The 21034-nt window shown below is 37.5% G+C and overlaps 1 protein-coding gene across 1 annotated transcript in view; it reads left to right on the forward strand.

Moving 5' to 3' along the window:
• LOC139744449 (regulator of G-protein signaling 12-like) overlaps positions 1-21034 on the forward strand; it is a 77349-nt gene that overhangs the window by 8228 nt on the left and 48087 nt on the right. The window contains exon 2 of the mRNA XM_071654885.1: positions 7962-8078. Within this exon, the coding sequence (XP_071510986.1) occupies positions 7962-8078 (117 nt within the window). The remainder of the gene's footprint in view (positions 1-7961; positions 8079-21034) is intronic.

Genomic DNA, 21034 nt, shown 5'->3' on the forward strand with positions numbered 1-21034 from the left:
ATACCCTCACTTCTAATTAAGAGGAGAAAAGGCGTGTTTACCCAACTTCTTTCCGGTGATGCACTTGAGGGTAAAAACAGGCTGTGGAAGAAAGTTCTCCTTTCCCAAATGTGTGAAAAGTGTAAAAACAGTTCTGTCTTAGCAAATATGGGCTTCCTTTCACCAAACATTGCCCCTGGGGTAGGGCAGGGTGTGTATGAGAGTGACTGGTTAATCTTTGTGATTTAAACTGCACTGCAGGTGGAGATGCTCTGTATGACTATAAGGGAGGTGGGAATCCCTGGTATCTATCTTCCTGAATCTCTTCACAGTCATGAATAAATCTGTAGACCCACTTGATGTGACTGAAATTTCCCAATCAGTGATAACATTTAAATGTAAAATGTGCTAATACTACTGAAAGACTCTTTCTATAAAATTTTCATAGGCCTTTGCAAGTGAGCAAATTAGAATGAAAGGACACATCTATGGATCATATCAGTGTGTGCATGAAGTCTCTAGTGTGCAAAGACTGACAGTCAAAGAAAATATATTACATTTACATACAGTAATGGTATGTAGAAATGTAGGTGAAATAAGTCTTTCTCCAAAACCTGTTTAGAATTGATATCAACCCGTGTGTGTTGATGATGAGAGCATTTGAGCTGTGCACAGGTGGTTTGGGGAGTGTTGTCGTGGTGTCATCTCTGAACAATGCACAATTCTTGTTGGCCTACACCCATAGCTTTCAGCTTTATTTTACAATGGGCACCCTGTCACTCAGGCCCATGCATAGCAGTGCATGGGTACAATGAAATATGTTAGTCTTTTATGTGCAGACGTTGCTGTTTGAATAAATGCTTTGTGTTTGCTGCATGAAATTTTCATTAATTTTTGCTAGGAGCCAAGAGTTGCGAAAGTATGTAGCATTATATAAAAGTTTTTTGTCTACACAGTGCATTGAGTGCCAGTGGTAATTCAGGAAAGTTTAATGCCTTGAATGTGTCAGGTTTTGAGAATCGTGCCAATGTAAGAATCAATTTGTCATAATCAGAATAAGGTGTACATGTAGGAGGTGTATATGTTTGTCATTTATAATCTTATCCTGAGGGATTTTCATTAGAAGCAACAAATGGGTTCCCAAAGTTGTTCGAAAAGTGCAATTGTAGTGACTTTGTAGGCCAGAAGTAGACTGCTGAATCATAATGTGCATGATACTGCAGTCAAGTTTTTATTTCAAATTTGGAAGCTTTCATGAGTTAGTATACAAATAGTGAATGGTCACTAGTGCAATGGTACAAGATTTCGCATGAGGTGGTGAAAGACAGAGGTGCTCTATTCAACGAGGTGAAGCCGAGTTGAATAGTGCACCTCATCTTTCACCGAGTGCGAAATCTGGTTCCATTGCACGAGTAAAGACCATACACTATTTGTTTTATACAACACCTCGAATGTCAACAGATTTGGTACTCACAGATTCTTGAATTTAGCACAGAAATGGCAACTATTTTCTGTGAAAGACGAATGAGTAGCCTCACAGTCACAGTTACCGTGTACTACATGTACGTATGAGAAACGAAGTTAATTACAAAAATGAGTGACAAAAGTACGCGCTTGTAATTGTTGATAGTACGCGCGGCACATGTTTGTTTATTGTGACATCAGAGCGCGTGCAATGGAACATTTTGGTCAAACAAAATTCGCGATCCAACTGTGATTTGTGAAATTCGCGAAAATTAAACCCTCGCAAAAATAACCACTTATACAGTATGTGTATCTGCATTGGAAAAAAAGTCTTACAACCCTTTCTAAAAATTGCCTTTTTATGGGGGAATACTGCAGTGTAAATAATGATGAATGATTACAGTTTCAATGAAATGTGTAGATAATGTGGGACACCTTTGATATGGTAAACCATTCAAAAAAACCCAAACAAACTAATAAACACAAATAAAGAGAGCTTCTCAGCTATTCTGCAATGGAATTCAGAGACAAGTGAAAATTCTTAAGTCTTGTACATAAAGTATGCACTGTATTTGGTGAATGTACATGACATATTAAAGGACAAGTCCACCTTTATATACATGTGGATTGAGTGAATGCAGCAATATTAGTAGAACACATCAGTGAAAGTTTGGGGAAAATCGGACAATCCGTTCAAAAGTTATGAATTTTTAAAGTATCTGTATAGTCACTGCTGGATGAGAAGACTGCTACTGAGTATGATGTCATATGCGTACAACCATATAAAGAAAATAAAAAGAGAATTTCACAAAACTTTACTTTTTGAATAAAGTGCATATTTCTTCGACTTGTTACCGACATATGTTAAGGGTAATATTATTCCCCCTGCCTTCTAAAAGAGAGAAGTCAGGTGTTCTTTTGTTATGCGAGAAAAGTGAAAATATGTTGAATTTTCTTTATACTTTCTTTATATCGTTGCACTCATGTGACATCACAAGCTATAGTAGTCTTCTTATCCAGGCTTGAGTGAGCAGAAACTTGAAAAATTCATAACTTTTGAACGGAGTGTCCGATTTTCCTCAAACTCTCAATGATGTGCTCTACTAATATTGCTGCATTCACTCAACCCACATGTCTATGAAGGTGAACTTGTCCTTTAAGAGAGTTTTGGGAGAATTTTACAATATCACCAGTCAGAATTCAGTAGGCTCTTTGCATCAGGAAAATATTCAATATAGAATGTTCATGTGGAAATCAACCAGTGAACTGGCAGTGAAAACATGAATGACGTGTGTTTGATGTACATGCATACAGTATACTGGATGTTATTTCAGTCTTAAAAATTAAAAGCTGGTTTAGAAGCAAATATTTCAGTAAAAATTTTGCTTTATTTTACAGTTTCATGTTTCAGCACAAAACAAGGCATATTTTAAAGACTTTTGTTGTATTAACCTCCATTCTTCAAATAATGAAGACAAGTGTGCTATAGCTATGTAGAAGCCTCATGTGATCTGCAGGGGTCGTACTAAACTTTTTTTTTCAACTAGCCAGGCGGACTACTTAGAATCAATTTTGACACTCAAGCAATATTTTGGCTAGCCAGACGGACTAGTAACTTCAGAATTTTACGATTTTTAGCTGGTCCGAGGTGATTTCGGGTGGCCAATGGCCAGCGGACCATCGCCAATATCGAACCCTGATCTGGTAAAGCACCAGTATTATAGTGCAACATCATACATATATACACTGCGACCAATATTACTATGACTGTACTACAAACTGTAGGTGAAAATCTGGGACACTGTAAAATTCCATAATTCTCTAATCCTTAGTATGATTTCTTATAAGATTGCTAGCATTCCGTTTGTCTGGTATACTCTGTTTTTGCAGTCAATTTTAGCATGGGATAATATGCTATTTTGGGGCTTCGAGAAGGTAGACTAGCTGGTATTGTGCCTTTGAGAAGAATAAGCCTGTCCTTTGCATTGTCACCTGTACCATATATCTCAATGGGCTTACACAAGCTGCATACAATGTAGTGTGGGGTCTAAAGGGTATTTTATGGGGGAGGCTCCCTTTGAAGTGTACATGCAGGAGGCCATACAATCCCCCCCCCCATTCAGCAGCCTAGCAGTCATACAAAGGCCAATGTAAGGGGGGGGGGGGGGAGGAGACCTATTTGCTTCTTGTGCCCTCAGTCAATACCATGATTCCATTGGAATACATCGTACATGTATTATACAATATTGCATGCATTGAAAATTAAATCCCTTTACACTTTCGTGTTATTCCCTGAGGCGCTGTGATTTTTCATTAGCATGCATACTGTACATGTAATATGCCAAGTATTTTGCTGTTTTTTTTTAATAAAGTTGTGTGAGTTGACTGATATCTGTTCTAGATAATAACATAGCATGTCCATGTACTTACATTAATGTACCATCATATTGCCCCCCACAAACACAAATGCGAAGTATAATGCATATTTATCATCTCAAAATTGGGATCCTGCTGTTCATTTTGTTTCGTAAAAAACGAGTTGCATTCTGTTGCTCGGGTGTTGATTGCAAATTTAACCACTCACGAAGTTGTCTTAAATACAACTCCTGATTTGTGCAGAATTATGCTCACAAATAATAGCATATGCAATAAAATATAAGGACAATATTCATGCATTTTGAACTGGACTATAGATGCAAGTAAATGCAGTGTGAGTGGACTACATTGTAGTTCTCTTGAAGAAAGGTCTGTAATATTCATAAAGGGGAGCTAAATTAATGTGATATGGTCATTTACTTTTATGTTGTACAAAGCTCCAAGCTACTTTTTTTTCTTTAAAATCTTTGACCTAGTTTAGGGAAAATGGGTGGTCTGAAAAGAAAATTTATCTGACTGGATGAAATAAAAAGTGATACTATTTTACATTTTACATATATTTTTTGATTCATTATTAAAGGCATTATTTACCATTTGCAGTTGAAACAAAAAACCCTGCTTTAGTGCTTCGACATAGTTCTAAAATGTGAGTGAGGGATAGAGAAAACCGATATAAAAATTAATCAGTATAATCAATCTGAAGTATTGTTAAATGTACAAAATGTGAACAATAGTTATAATAAAAGGGTTTCCAGAATAAACTGTATACAATTATGGTTTATTGAGAAAGATAATGATATCTCCTGATATTTTAGGCTTTATTGCAAAATCTCTATATGGTAGGATGATTTGTGATATAACTGACCTACACATAGGCATCAAATGTGATAACTCAAACATTTTTGTTTAATCACTGCTCCCAATGGTAAACAGTACCTTTAATCAGTTTTTCTTCTTTTAATGGGTAGGTCAAGGGCTGATTGTCTGTTAGACATACCTGTATTACTATGATAATCAGTGGTGAAAATTGTCAAGCCAAAATAATAGATTCAATTGAACTCTTCCTCTAACCTATTTGAAAAGAAAAGAAAAAAGTGAATTGTGTCTTAGTGTTGATTCCTGACACTTGTACTCTAATTTGTCTAATTTGTATTATATTTGCTCCATTTTTTTTTTTTTTTTTTTTTGGGGGGGGGGGGGGGGGGGGGGGGGGCTATTGCACCCAGTGAATCAGTTCACCCTTGTTCTAAACTAAATATTTGTATTGAGTTTTAGGGTATGCACCCTCATGTCCTTCACACGCGTGGACAATGTTTACGCTTTGGAGTAAATTGTTGTAGAGCAAATATTCTTAAAAATTCTTGTTGAAAATGCCCAAGACATAATTTATTGTAGGTTTGGGGGGGGGGGGGCAGCACTAACAATGCTACAAAAGTATGTCCAAACAAATCAAAGATACCAGCTTGTAAGTGGTCACATAAAGCGAGAGTTCAATACATTGAACTTTAACTTATATGTGCAGTGATTTGCAGTCTAGGCTGCATTCAGAGTGAATGATAGAAAACCAGTTGTATTTGCCTCAATCCAATTGAACTCTTTAAGTCAATTTGTGTGTTTTAAATTTCATATTTTTCAGCATACATATAACATCCAGTGTTATTGTACATTGAATGCCTCATTTGCCCTGAAATATCAAGGTCCCTATGGCCTGTACTTGTATGTTTTGTCTTTATTCTCAGTGAACAGGATTCATGAAAAGTAGTGATTGTTGGCTTTCCCAAGGTTGTTTTTGTATCGAAGTAATAAAAAGAAATGAATAAGACTGTATAAAACCAGAAATGTTCCCGTGCATTTTAATTTTGCTGTTTTCACGAGAGCCAAGATTCGCGAATTTAAAATGCATGCGAAAGTTCTTGTCTACACTTTTATGCATTGGATTCCAGTGGCGATTCGTGGAAATTTCATGCCACAAATATTCCTTGCTTTTACAGGACTGTATATGAAATAAGAGTTGCCATAAATGCCCAGTGACCTTTAATAGCTAATCAAAGAACTATATGAATTGCCCTTGACAACTGTGTTGTACTCTTTGAATAGAATCACACTCTGTGTGCATTCCAGCATTTCTCTCCATGGTGCCTGATTCACAGTATTGCCACAATGCATTGTATACACTTGTGCATCTAAAACTTGTGACGACACTTGGTCCTTATGACTAGAACATGTAGGCGTACGTGTATGTACATGGCAATTATTGCTTTGCGATATATAACCTGGATTTTGCTGTTTCTAAGTTAGCCATTGATTCAGAAGGGGAACTCGGCACACATACACTGTACTAGATATGGAGTCAGCATTCAAACGATCTGCAGCAGCATGTACACAGTTGAAAATCAACAAGAATGCTGGCATGAATGTTTCTTGCTTTTGGGTTGATTCATTGCAGTTTGATAAATGCCCCTTGGATTTTTATCTTTTTATATCAAATATGAAGTTATGAAATGTGCAATTGTGTACACACTTCATATGCAATATAGTGATATCTTCGGTACCCGGAACAGATATTGATGATGAATATGTGGCAGGTGTGTAGAAGAGCTTGTAGATAACTTTGAGAGATTTGGGGCAAGATGAGATTAGGTTTAAGGATCTAAATCTATGCACCTGAGAAGTAACATTACCAATGTTATCTGAACTTATGCAGCAAGTGTTCTGTTGACTGCTATTCAAAAAAAGAAAGAAAAATCTAGCATTTAACTTGTCTTAAAAGGTTGCACAGTTGTAGTTACAAAAGTAAACATTAATACCGTATTAAAGGACAAGTTCACCTTCATAAACATAAGGATTAAGAGAATGTAGCAATATTAGTAGAACACATCATTGAAAGTTTGAGGAAAATCGGACAATCCGTTCAAAAGTTATGAATTTTTGAAGTTTTTGTGCAGTAACCGCTGGATGAGAAGACTACTGCAGTGTATGAATAACTTAGATGTCACATGCGTACAGCAATATAAGGAAAATATAAAGAGAATTTCACAAAATGTTATCTTTTGAAAAAAAGTACACATTCCCTTGACTCGTTACCGACATATGTTAGGGGTAATATTATTCCCCCTGCCTTTAGAAAGAGGCAGGTCAAGTGCTCCTTTATTATGCAAAAAAAGTGAAAATATGTTGAATTTTCTTTACATTTTCTTTACACTGTTGTACGCATATGACTCACAAGCTGTAGTAGTCTCTTCATCCAGTGGTTCCAACACAAAAATTTTAAAAATTCATAACTTTTGCATCAATTGTCCAATTTTCCTCAAACTTTCACTGATGTGTTCTACTAATATTGCCGCATTCTCTCAATCCTTATGTTCATGAAGGTGAACTTGTCCTTTAAGTTTATTCCTGTAACTGGAGACATGCATACAATAAGTCAATGAAAAATTGAATTTTGCCAGGGCAGCTATAATTTAGTGACCCTTAAGGTTTCTCTGTACTTTGTAGGCCTACAGGTGTCTGTATTATACAAGGTTGTTGTATCATTGACGGGAATCCATAGATACCATTCTGGGTTGTTGTTGTTGTTGTTTTCTAAAAGATGAAGAATTGATAAATGATGTGGAATTAATCAAAAGAATTGGGAATGCCTCCCAAGAAGAGCTTGGTTGATGACACAATAGTTAGGATGTTATCGCTGAATTGGAGAGTGTACCAACATTTGTTTGTAAAATTTTGTTTAATTAATATTGTTTTTTCAGGGGCAGGCTTTAGGTGTTTTGTTTAACCCGTTGAGGACGAGTCCCGAGTATACTCGGGCAAGCGTTTATAGGAAATGCGTATTGTAGCAAAATCAAACCGTCCTCAACGGGTTAATAATTGTTTTTATGGGGCAGGCTTTAGGTGCCAGAGTAAGTCAGTATTCTTAATTCAGGGTTGGGATTCCATGCAAAATTGAGCAAGGTTTAAGGAATTTACGTTACAGACATTTTCCTGAGAACCTAGATTTAATGCAAATTGATATTACAGGTGCACATGTGTATTCATGCTATACATCTGTACACACATTTGTGTAAATGATATGCACTTTATTTTGGCATTAATGGATGTAATACTGATATCATAAATGTTACTACATCTCTTCCTCCTATCAGCTCCTCCGGCGAAACAGTGATTGCTCAGAGTACAGCAGCTCCAACCGTCTTTCAAAGCCGATGATTGAAAGATTGCGGAAGATTCGGCAAGATTCAACCAGACTTGTGGCCACAGAGGTAAAGTAACTGAGAGATTTAGCAAAGCATAGCAATTGAAAAATGCAAGTTTATGCCTTGCTAGTTGCAACAGGCCATATAATTTTATGTATTTATGAATATAATATTTTCCGACAAGGGCTTGACATTACTTTTCTTTTTCTCTGGGGGCCTATTCGGGCATCTAAAATCTTTAAATCTGAAATCATGGTACCCCGAAAGAGATACAAGTGGTGAATGGAAACAAAGGCAAAGGTTATGAGTCATTTTGAATCACACCAAAAGATAACCTTAAAAAAAAAAAAATAAATGGTGTCCCACCATCAATTTTTAGTGGCCCTGGGTCACCGGGCCATCAGGCCACCGCTAAAGTCGAGCCCTGATGACTATTACAAGGGAATGATCGCATAATTCATGTAGATTTGTGTTGCTAAGAATAATAGCAGTGTATATGTATACTCTTAGATCACTTAGGATGTCGTAGAGAATTTGTGCTTATTCACTAATTCAATCCATGCTATATTTAATTCTTTGCTTTTAATATTTCTATTTTCCCGACGTGAACCCAAGAGAAATTGCAGATTGCCAAGTCGATTTTAGTATAAATAAGATAATAACCTATAATCCAGTAAACACCCTTCACATCTACCTACTCAACGAGTCATGGGACAGAAATGTACTATTTTCTTCAGCTCTCTATTCAAACAATTTCAATGTACATATGTATGTGCCAGTATGATTCATTAACAGATGTTGATGCAATTTTGGGTAGACCTATTATGAACAATTTTGAATTGATATTTTGCAACAGGAAAATATGCGTAGAAATCCACTAAAGATGTCCACATATAGACAGGAATACACACGGTGTGTTTGAATACGATTTCCTTTTCTCTTTTTTCACTCGAGTAGGGATGTTTGGGGTGGTAGAATGTTTTCTTGGTAGGACTGTAAGTTTTATGTCACAATCAGTGCCATCGATAAATATTTCTAGTTCAAGAGTGTTTTGTATGTAGGATGACAGCTCACTAGACCGTCGGGAGTGCTATTGTGTTTTAAAACAGCAATCACAAAGATCAGGCAGATGTGGTATTATAACAGTGAGCATGATTTATGATCAGTTTAAAGGCATGATTTACCATTTGCAAAAGAAACAAAAACCCAGCATTAGTGCTTTAATATAGTTCGAAAATGTGAGTTAGGGATAGAAACAACCACTGTTAAAATATGAATCCGTACAATCGATGTTAGGTATTGTTAAATACACAAAATGTGAACAATAGTTATAATAAAAATGTTTCCAGACTAAACCGTCTAAAGTTACGGTTTAATGAAAAAAAATACTGATATCTACTTATATTTTAGGCTTTATTGCAAAGATTTTGTATGGTAGGATGTTTTGTGATACAACAGACCTACACATGGGAACCCTATGCATCAAATGTGATATCTTGAACGTTTTTTAAATCACAACTCCCAAAGGTAAACAAAACCTCTAAGACAAGGGGCAGGAAGTCGTGATTCTGAACTCTGAATGGGATTTCTCAAAAAGAAATACCCAGATGGGAACAAAGAGATACGTAACAATGTTCTGCACTCCTTGTGACAATCATGTCAATAAGCTATACTGTGATACTGGTAACCACTGGCAGTGCAGCAGTTAATGAATACATCATTAGGCAATATTTGAGAGTGTAAGTCTCCTTACAAGATCTGGACCAAAGCTAACATTTTGAGGTTATCAAATTGAAACCCTGTGCTCTCTGGTTGAAGAAGTACATGTATCTATCTACACATATCATCTGTCTGTCTATCTATCTATATATCTGTCTGTCTATCTATCTATCTGTCTATCTATCTATCTATCTATCTATCTATCTATCTATCTATCTATCTATCTATCTATCTATCTATCTATCTATCTGTATATCTACCTACATGTATCTATCTATCTGTCTGTATGTATAGTATCTAGATGAAATTGAAACCCTGTGCTATCTGGTCAAAGAACTACTTCTATCTATCTACCTATCTTTCTATCTGTCTGTCTTTCTATCCACACATGCATACATATACATGTATCTATACGACTACAGATGAAATGTTTACAATGTATAATTATGCAGTGAACATGTAGTGAAGCAAGGCTCTATGAAAACATTGAACTCTAGTGAATATTGTGCTTTTGTTCTGTCCTGTACATTATCAATGGTTGTATGCAAGTGGCATCATAATCTATATGCCAAGGTAAATACAGTACTTGAAAGTTCTACGGAACTACCTCAGAAGTTGTTAATGTTCAGATTGTCGAAACGTGTCGTAAATCTGGTTTGATTGCCATCAAAGTAGATTCCTCAAAGTAAGTTATAAATGTGGTGTGTTTTTGAACACAGTGACCATGGGAAGACATACTGCCATGGTACCAGCCAGTGGCATGAAACATAGTCGTTGATTCACAATCACCCTTTATGTACAATTGAAATTTCAAATATTAAAAACACCAAATTTTTGACATTACATGGAAGATTTCTTTTTGTGATGAAAAAGATAAATGTAATTGAACTGAAGTAATGAATTACAATTCATTATCAATCTCGCTGATATCATATAAATACCAGCAACTCCAAACTTGTGAATTGTTGTTGTGTGATTTCAGATGCCCTTTATCTCTGTGCAAATTTGTGACTTTGTCATACAGATTACCACTATGCTTTCGGTAAATGGTTATGATTACAATGGATTTTAACTTGAACTGCAAGCTCTGCTGCCTGCCATCTCCAATATTCATTAGCCTGCATTCCTGTCTTTTGAAGAAACAGCCATTATTTTCTTGTTCCTGGCCACAATACCTCAGATTTTAGCTCCATTTCAAGGGAGAAATTTGCCCCAACAACTCTTGCCTTTCCCCGGTGATCTCTGCGGTGACCCCCAGTCACTGTGAAACCCTCAGAGCGAACAGAGTGATGGTTTCCATGGGAATGGCTGTTGTAGTGGGGCGGGGCCAAAGGTCTACCCCATTTGAACTTGCTGCTTGAGATGGTGGTACGGAGGCTATATGCCTCTGATGACAGAGTGATCTCTTGAGCTTAGCAAGAGGTGTTGAGGGAGAGTGTTGTTTGACAGCAGTGCACTCTGGTCTGCATTTCTAATGCGTGAGATCTCACGTCAGAGAGGTACAAGTACGTACTGTATAGTATGAGGGGGGTATTCATGTTATGTGGTGACAAATTGATACATTTCGTCTATTCAACAGGACATAGTGTTTGTGTAGGTAGAACATTTTGTTTTTTAAATTGTCCAAGGGTGGCCCATTAGAAGAAAATAGATAAAAATGATACATGCATGGCCATGACTGATAACCTTCTCTTATGAGACATCAGTGATGTGGAAATACAAAATACCAATGAGATGTCTGCATGTTTTTTTTTTTATTTCTTTTATGGTGTGATTCATTTCTAGAAGTTCAACAAGTTCACTTGCCATCAGTTCATGTGGACATTTTCATGTAGTTCAGATTATCAGGAATCATGCAACAAACAGATCTCCTCCGTGGTCATTGGTGATTAATGGTTATATTATTTCAAAGTCAGAGCAGTATTTGCTGTGCTGAGTGACGGCAGCAACATTGTCAATGGTCATCGTATAGGCATATTATGGAGTATGTGAAAGGCACTTATCTTTCACAACAGATGGCAGTGAAATACAGTACGGTATTTGAAATGAGGTACTGAATACATCCTGTAGAAGATACAGTCCTTTTACTTGTAATTGTAGGATTATGGGATAACATGTACAAAGATGACCTTGAAGACCTGTTTCAAAATCTACTGGTTTTATCTGTGCTGCCATGGCAATAGCACTGGATCTCAAATTGCATGCACTAAAAGAAGAAATCTGAATTTGCCTGGTGAAGATCAAAATGGTAGCAATCTTTTTTTTTTTTTTTTTTTTTTTTTTTTTTTAAATAGATTGGTAGCTTGCATGTGATGTTAGAAGAAAGAGTCAGGGAGATACCAGAAACGTATAAAAGAAAATCAAATGCTGCCGCAGGGCCAATGGCCACAGCCTCTTACTCCGCTTGGGGTTGAATTTCTGTAATGAGTCGGAAAATGGCTATGCCAGATGAATTCCTGGGGACCGAAATTTTGGGGCAGATTGGTTGTGCGCTGATTTTGTGGTGTTCTCAAGGGCTACAGCCACGAGTCATTTTGTGTAGAAATTTAATATTGATGTTACTGAGATCTGTGATCAGCAGTGACTTCAGTGTTAAATTGACTGCACCACTCATTATACTAATTTTTTCATACATCTATTAAATTAAATAGAATTTTGAAATTATTTTTCTCTCTTTGATAGGTATTCAGCAGCATGTGTGACCTATCAATAACTATTGTGTTGTTTTGTTTTTTCTTTTTCATGAAGCTATGAAAAATGGAATGAATATGATTCTGGCTGATATCTATAATGCTACTTCTACCAAGGGTTTGTCAGTGATTATCCATTTGTTGTGAGAAAAATACAGAAGATAGAGTGAGGGAGAGATAGTATAGTAGGTGGTATAAAAGGCATGGTGCAGTCTTAAAAGAGAGATAATTGACTATGATTGCAATTATGATAAAATCTCCAGGCATGAGTGAGAAAATCTTTATAGTCGGAATTTAGAAAATGGAGGCTCATGGAGAAAATACAGCATGTTCTCAAGAAAGGATAACCCTTCTTAAAATTCCTTTATGTTGATCTGCATTTGTACACTCCATATGCCACTGGCTGCCAGTTGTTGAGTCATACAAGCAGTATCATGTACGAATCATATAAAATGTGTAGTTACGAATTTACATGTACCTGTAGTTACATTTTACATAGATTGTTTACACAGTGTACACATGGAAGTGTGGCCCAAGTGTCATAGCTGAAGAGAGGGGATGAACTTTTATCACATCATGAGAGATATGACAAGGACATTTAAATCTTTTGATTGCTCTTCATTGGTCTGTTGGCTCATCAAAAGTCTTATCATTTTGTATCCTCAGATATTTGCACTTTATCATGGCACTTGTCTGTATGAAGAGTTGATAGTCGTGGGAAATTGAGCAGCACTGTCAAACAGTATTTATTTCCCTGCCTGCAGTAGTTCTCTGTTATCATCTCAGTGCATGAGTTCAGGAAAATACATTTTTATGGGGTCTGAATCCGATAATGCTACAAGGAGTCTGATGCATATTTGTAGAAGTCCTTTATGCTGCGTGTGGAAGTCTTCAGCTCATCTGTCAAGTTGTTCACCATGGAGGTAATGTGAATGCCATTATTCCATGGACATTAGTGCTGCATTTTGAAGCCAATTATTATGATTATTATTCTTTAATGATGGAAGCACATGTATACAGTTGTATGTACACCCTGGGGTGTACTAAAGTGCAAGGTATGTCAGGTTTTATTTTGGTTTATCTTTCAGTGTTTTTAGGTGATTTGATGTATAGAGTTCAGAGAGTACTGGGAACAAAAATATGACACCGCTTTAGCACTTTCATTTGAAATATGATTTTGTTACAAAGCTATGAAATGTCTTTACAATATTCAGTGCTGATGTCCAGTGATGACAGCCATTTGATGTGGGGCCTATCAAATATTCATGCACTGCTGTATTACATGGTCATACACATTCACACCTGTCCTAGTGGCCACTTGCCTGTCTGTGTCCACTACAAAGTCTCCTAGATAGAAGTCACATTGTATTCAACAACCTTTCATATGCCCTGGTGCTTACAGTTGTAAGCTTAATAACTTGCCAAACTTTTTCATAACTTTGTCATCACTTTTTCATCCACCCAAATTTGCCCTATTTTAGTCGTATATTTGTAGATTAGTAAAAAAAAAAAAAAAAGCCCACGCTAGTGTTCAAACAAATATCACACAAAATTCAAATAGGTTTCCAATCTGTCTAAAATGGCCACTTTTCATGTTTCCCTCTAGTTACCATTGTGTTTGACTGTGTGAATATATATATATGTCGAGTATAGTACTGTCATAGAAAAATCTTGCTGAACAAAAACTTCAAGGAACTTCAGGGTATAATTATTCAGATAGATGATACATGAAATTTAATAGTTTACAGTTGATGATTCATATAAAAAAGAAAGAAGAAAGGGCTTGACACTAGCTTTTTTTTTTCTCTAGCGGCCTGTTTTGGGCCACTAAATTCTTTGAATTTGAAATTTTAGTGGCCCAAAAAGAAATTTAGTGGCCCGAAAATAAAAATTCATTTTGGATTTTTAGATGCCCAATCAGGCCAACGAAAGAAAAATTTGATGTCCCGACATCAATTTTTAGTGGCCTTGGGCCACCGGGCCACCACTCATATCAAGCCCTGACTTTCGACACTAAAGTTTGAATGTAGCAGATGCCTATGTCCGCTAATGTGTAGCTGTAAGTCTCTCATCACATTGTAATCTACACAATTCCAAAATGTCAGAAGCCTCAGTTGTTTGGAATCAAATATCAAATGTCAGAAGAAAGACTTGAAACTTGTACAGGTTGTTTCTGGTCCCATTACTGCTGTAAAGTACAAATGTACACATTGTTTTTGTTGATAGCCCACCAAAAGTAATAATGCAGGTCTCACATATTTCTGTTTGACAAGCGTGTCAAAGTTTAAACTGTTCTGTACTCTTGTTTCAAATTGTCTTGATCTGTATTTCTTTTTTTAGGAAACCCCATTATTGCTGAAATGTTCATTCGGTATCAGCAGAAGATGTTCAACATTCATGATGGTTACTGCAAAAGTACTATGTACATTGTACAGTCCTCTGCAGCTTGGGTGTACAATAGTTTTTTAAACCTTCTCAGCATTAAAGGTGATGGCTAGTAACTGATCAGTGGGAATCAGTGGGAATGCTGGGGGATGATTGTTCCAATCCTTGTGGGATTCATTTAAGAGTACATTATATATCTATTGTTGTGTGAAAATTGTTTGCTTCAGAATGGTCTCATTCAAGTAGTGTGCAGTGTAATGTTTCCAGGTTAGCATGCCTGTATAGTGACGGGGCATTAAACTGCACATTACTTGAATATGAGACCGTTCTGAAGCAAATAATTTTCACACAACAATAGATATATAATGTACTCTTAAATGAATCCCACAAGAACTGGAACAATCATCCCCCACCATTCCCACCGATTCCCGCTGATCAGTTACTACAATTGTAGCCATCCCCTTTTCAAAAGGGAAATGCGTGTTGTAGCAAAATCAGCCAGTCCTCAACTAGTTAATATTCCACTCTGCCTTTTTTACACCAAAGTGAAGCTAAGCATTAAAGAAGCTTAGCATTGTAGTGTAGGCCTATTCATTTTTACCCCTCAAATAATGTAAAACCAGAAATATGCGGGGCATATACACTAATTTTCACAAATTGCCACTGGTATTCAATGCATAGTGTCATATACTGACAAATTGCATTCACGTAGTCCTCTTAAAAATCATGATTCAAACAGGAACCTGTGTAATTCCATTTATTCCATTTATGATACTTACCAATATTTTTTTCTTTGTAGGTATGTCAATCTCAGATATCTGTCGTCTTTTCATTCACGTGGGAGGTACAAAGTCATTGAAAAGCATAAATAGAGAAAGATGAAGAGGGAGACACCATTACAATGTATGTTGTCAATTACAGTGTACACGTCGTCACAAATAGTTCAAGTCCAAGTCCATGAGTGCGGGAGCTGCATTTGTTGTAGACTAACAATTAGATGCTTGCAAAGTTCTATGGAACCAATGTGCCAACGGAGACTGAGAGACCCATACATTTGGCTGTGCTGGAGTATTTTTAAGTGAACAGTTTGTGCTTATGAAGGACAATATTTTTGACGTGACTGAGAACATCTGGTTTGAAAGCACTGTATCGTTGTCACAACTATCCTTCACTTGTCAATTTCATACACCGTTGCATGAATTTTTATTATAGCAAGCAGTGCTATAGAAATCGCTCGAAAATCGAAATATGGCTGCATGTGTTGCAGAGGGGGTAATGGCAGTCTAGACCAGGCTTGTCTCAATCGTGTGTGTGTGTGTGTGTGTGTGTGTGTGTGTATGTGTGTGTGTGTGTGTGTGTGTGTGTGTGTGTATGTGTGTGTGTGTGTGTGTGTGTGTGATTGTGTAAGGTACAGATATTTCAGTGTGTGATCATTTTAGTGTATATGTAGCCCTCATCTTAGCTGTGTAACTAAAGTTTTAGAAATTCAGAAATGTAGTGATTTCATATTGGGTGATTCTTTCCTTATGATTATTTCATATTTAGCATTGATGTGTCTGCTGTTGACATTTTGCTGACAAAACTAGCTAGATCCAGAAGTGAAATACCATTCCATGGCAAAGTTGAAATCATCAAGAGAGTAAAACAGGGGAGAAGTACCGATATTATTGAAATCGCACATAAGGAGTTTTTAAGTTTCGCATGTTTTCATGAAACAGGAATGTTAGTCATTATTACATGATACAAATTGGATGCATATCTGGGCAATTACCCCCCCCCCCCCCCCCCCCCCTGGCTAAATACTGGTTAGTGGTAAGGTTAGAGCAAAGATTAGGGTTAGAGTTAGGTTTAGGGTTAGGAGTTTCGGTTAGGGTTAGGATTAGGTTCAGGATTAGGATTAGGATTAGGGCCAGGGGAAGGGTCCGGGGTAACTGCCCCAGAGCTACCAAGTCTCACGCATTCTGCGTGAGACTCAAGCATTTAGGGACCATCTCACGATCTCACGCATGACACTCATTTTTCTCACGCATCGGGCGAAGTCTGCAACTTGGGCCTATAATAATGAGCACATAGCTCAAAAGATTAAAGTGATAGTTGCAATTGAAGGCATGTTTCCCTTTTGTCTTTCAAAATAAGTAAAAAATAGTCACTTAAGTATGTACTTGATTGCACCATTAAGAGCTAAAAATTGAAAAAGCTCCCTACCGTGGGAGGCCACAGGGGGGAAAAACCCCTCCCACACCCTCGCTCGCGCGCGCATTCGCATGCCGAGATGCCGAGTCATGAAAATCTCACTCATAAGATTTTTTTTGAACTTTGCATCCCTGCTGCTCAGGGGGTAATTGCCCTAGACACATTGGATGAGCTGATTTCATCAGCTCACAATATAGGGCCTACATGCTAGTTTTTCATGAACAGTATAATGAGTCTGCATACGAAATGCAAAGGTTTTGTGGAATCACAGAATTTTCATGGCATTTGAATGGCCATAAGTGTGTACTTTGATCCAGCTAGACTCGAGAGGGGAGAGTCATTCACTCAGTCATGTGGCATGAATTTCTGAGTTCATTCTAGTCGCTGACTGTTGGTAGTCACCTGGGATGAACCATAAGGGGTCAGTACTTGGTAAATGATACAATTGGTTGTTTTGCAGGCATCCTGCTAATGCTGTCGGATTAGTTGTAGCCATGGATGCACCACTGGAGTTTATTAGGATTAGTAGTCAAATAGGTGTAATTCTCTTGGAAATCTTTGGTGTGTGCTCTTTCTGTCTGGCTGCAAATCACGAACAAGCGATTATGGGATCAAGGCAGTAATACACTGTTGTGTGACCAGTTTCCGTAAGGTATTGATGAAATAAGTTCGAGCATGCTTGAAACAGAGTTTTTGAGTCCTGGATGGATTACTTTATGGTGCTGAAATCAAGGAGATTTGCAGTATGAAAAGGATTTCCTCCCTTCTTATTGGTCACCAAGCTCTGGAAAGGGTTTTGATACAATCCAACATTGTGCACACACTGTGAGAGAGGGGCCACTTACCGATTGCTGCTTCGCCCAGCTCCATGCTGGGAGCTGGTGCCCACTAAGCCCCGAAGTTGAAATTACATTAATTGCCAGGATTAAAGTATTAGAATGGCTCAGTATGCACACAGTCTCAAGAGGCCTTACAGAGAATTCCTAGGCGAAGTGGCAATGGCAAAGAGAATTAGCCTCTCAATCCGAAAAAGAGCTTTTGTATAATTATCAGCTGCTTACCCTCACCCCAACCAGTAAAACAAGGTTGGAGCAAATAGCAGTTGATCAAGAATTTGTTAATAGCAAACTTTGTCAGAGAGGTACTTGTTGCTCTGTGCATAGAAATACAGCAAATGTTTGGTAAATAGTGGATGTGGAATGAATGACTCGATACCATGAATCTACATTGTACAACCTTGCACCTCATTCTCAGTTTTGTACTTGAATGGCACTAAATGCTGCATTTGACTATCTCTACTTGGAAAAGGATAAGAATATTTGGAAAAAAAAATGTGTAGAAATAATATCTAATTCAGCAAGCAACCCTGCGTGGCCATCGCTTACTTAGTGGAGCAGATTAGCTGCGATACTTTCACTGCAACATACTGTATGACTTTAATGTAGATATCCATGTACATCTGTAGTTACAGAGAACATGCTGACCACAAGATGCAACTTGCTGAAAGTCTTGTCTTTTGTCTTGTCTTGTCAAGAATGATTATCATCTGAATTCCATATCTAGTCCTGCTATTCATATTCACATGAAGACATTTAAACTTATTCAGGGTAATTCAGGAGTTATTTGGACTTATGTCTAGTATACAGTCAGTGTATGTTATGTAACATAAATAGAGACAGAACCTGCAGAGCATTTTCGTGGAGACTCATTTCACCTTAGCAGTTCAATTATTGCCCATCTCAGTATTATAATGAATGCAGATCATTGGGATCTGACTCTACCATTTGATGAGGGCCAATACAAATTCCTCATCAGCTTAAAAAGCCTCTTTAATCGCGAAAACCATGCGGATCAATAATCCCCTTTGAGCAGAGCATGTAGGACAATGGCCCATCGAGGGGGTAACAATGGATATGTTGGACCATCAGAAGTGGCCTGTGGGGACCTGTGCAACCATCTGGATGTGGGGGGGGGGGAGGGTATTCGGTAGGAAGATGGTTTTCTTAGTGAGGGGGGCATTGCTTTACCTCTGGCTTCATTCTGCTATTGATTTTGGAGTGAGCCTTTTTCTAAACATTCTATTGTCCGTTGCACAATGGAGGAGAAAAGGCCAAGCCTGGGATCTGAAAGAGTCTTCATGCATACTGATAGCAAGGGATGCCATATTGTAATGAAAAGCAGGCATTGTCTGTAGAAGAATGCTGTATTACCCGCCAAGTGTGACGTCAGAACCAATGGCGATTCGCCGGAAGACATACATGTACGTTCACAGATACGCCCCATTAGCAAACCTCACCGCAGAGTTTATTCCCCGAGAGTGACTTGAAGTGTCCCATCCAGGTTAAACGATGTTTACTCTTAAAAGTGTCAGGGAGTGGGGGGATGGGATGAGTTTCACAACACTTGAATGTGTTAGCTCAGTCAAGAGTACTCGATTACAGTCAAATATGTTAGCCTTCCTCAATGTAAATGAGAATAAAAAATGAGGGGTGAAACAAATGTTTCCAGTACCAACAGCCGTCCAGCATTGCTTTTAAATGACAAGTTCCACATTCTGTTTATTTTCCATGTGTGGCTGCTTGGACGCTACACGTTGAGAAGTTAGCTTTGCTTTTGCATTGCCACGTCGCAGTGTCTAGGGAATAGGGATAAAAAAAGAAGAAGAAAAGATGAAGAAGGAGAAAAATCAATAGAGATTGCTGGGTTGCATTTCAATCCCCCTCCGTACAATAATGTATAGCGCTGTCAAGGGAAGCGGCAGTGGAGCAGTGAGCTGTGGCATTGGATGCCACTTTTGTTGCCATGACGTAGATGAAGGCAAGCGCTATAAATCCTGGGTATCTGCCAGGTGCGCAATAGTGGTGGCACTTGACTTTGTCCAGATTTACATAGTTTTTAACCCGTTCAGGATTAGTTCTGAGTGAATTCTGATTAGGGCATACAGAGGTAAACAAAATTATGTTGTCTTCTGTGGGTAAATTTAGAAGAGCAGAATCCAGGGGATGCATTTGTCAACTGGATTCATATTTAAATCCAGTAGAGTGGGACATTAGAGGTGGCTGAACCTTGATTATGAAGGAGTACTGGGATTCTCAAGAGCTGTTGCCAACATCCATTAGTGCCATGTGCATCACGTCAGCCAATATACTCTAGAAAAAAGAAAACAAGTGGAAACAATAAAAAGGAGTATTACTGAAGGAGGTTTAATAGGAAAAAAGAGAGGAAAGCAAAATCTTAAAGTAGATAGTACATTTCAAGGTGCTGCAGAGAGTAATGCAGAACCCTGCAGAGAGTAATGCAGAACCAGCCTGTGAATATTCTAAGAAAATAATAACAATTTAAAGAAAGATAACTTTTCCAAGCAAAAGCAGGTACTTTGTATACTTGGTTAGAGTTCCTTTTCTCCCTGAAGGAAAGTGGAATACTGGAAAGAGAAGAGGATTTGTTGTATGGTACATTATAGCAGTATGAATGTAATGAAGAAAGAGCAATTAAAATGAAAAGTAATCACTGACCTCCATATCGTCGGTTGAGAATGATAAGGGCGTTAAGTGACCACAAAACCCATAGTGTTCGAAAAGACTTAATTCCCTTCTCATTCTCAACAGATGAATGTTATCATGATATTTGAAGCATGTGTCCACAAGATTGTGGTACATATTATGCTCTCTATACTCATGTGGTTTGTTTACACAACAAAGCTCACAATCAAACTTTTCATCATAAAAGTTCTTTGGCTGTTAAAGAGGAGAGAGTCTGAATTATATCCCCAAAGAACATGTATCAACCATTCTAGACCATAGATTAATATGTAGGCCTATGTATTCCTTTCTATCATTATCATTATTTATTTATTCATTTTTTGTGATCAGAATAATCTGACTACTGTGTTTGCAAACTCATATAATTTTTTTAAATAAATTTTTTTAGTCAATTTGTCTTAGAAATTGCAGATGATAGATGAGTGCCTGGGAAATGTCAATTATGCACGAAACAGTATTCTCTCCCATTGCCAAATTTTTAGGAGGTTTTGAA

The sequence above is a fragment of the Diadema antillarum genome, unplaced genomic scaffold, assembly GCF_040938485.1.
Source record: "Diadema antillarum isolate AM-2024a unplaced genomic scaffold, OU_Dant_1.0 seq00001176_RagTag, whole genome shotgun sequence".
Classification (NCBI taxonomy): domain Eukaryota; kingdom Metazoa; phylum Echinodermata; class Echinoidea; order Diadematoida; family Diadematidae; genus Diadema; species Diadema antillarum.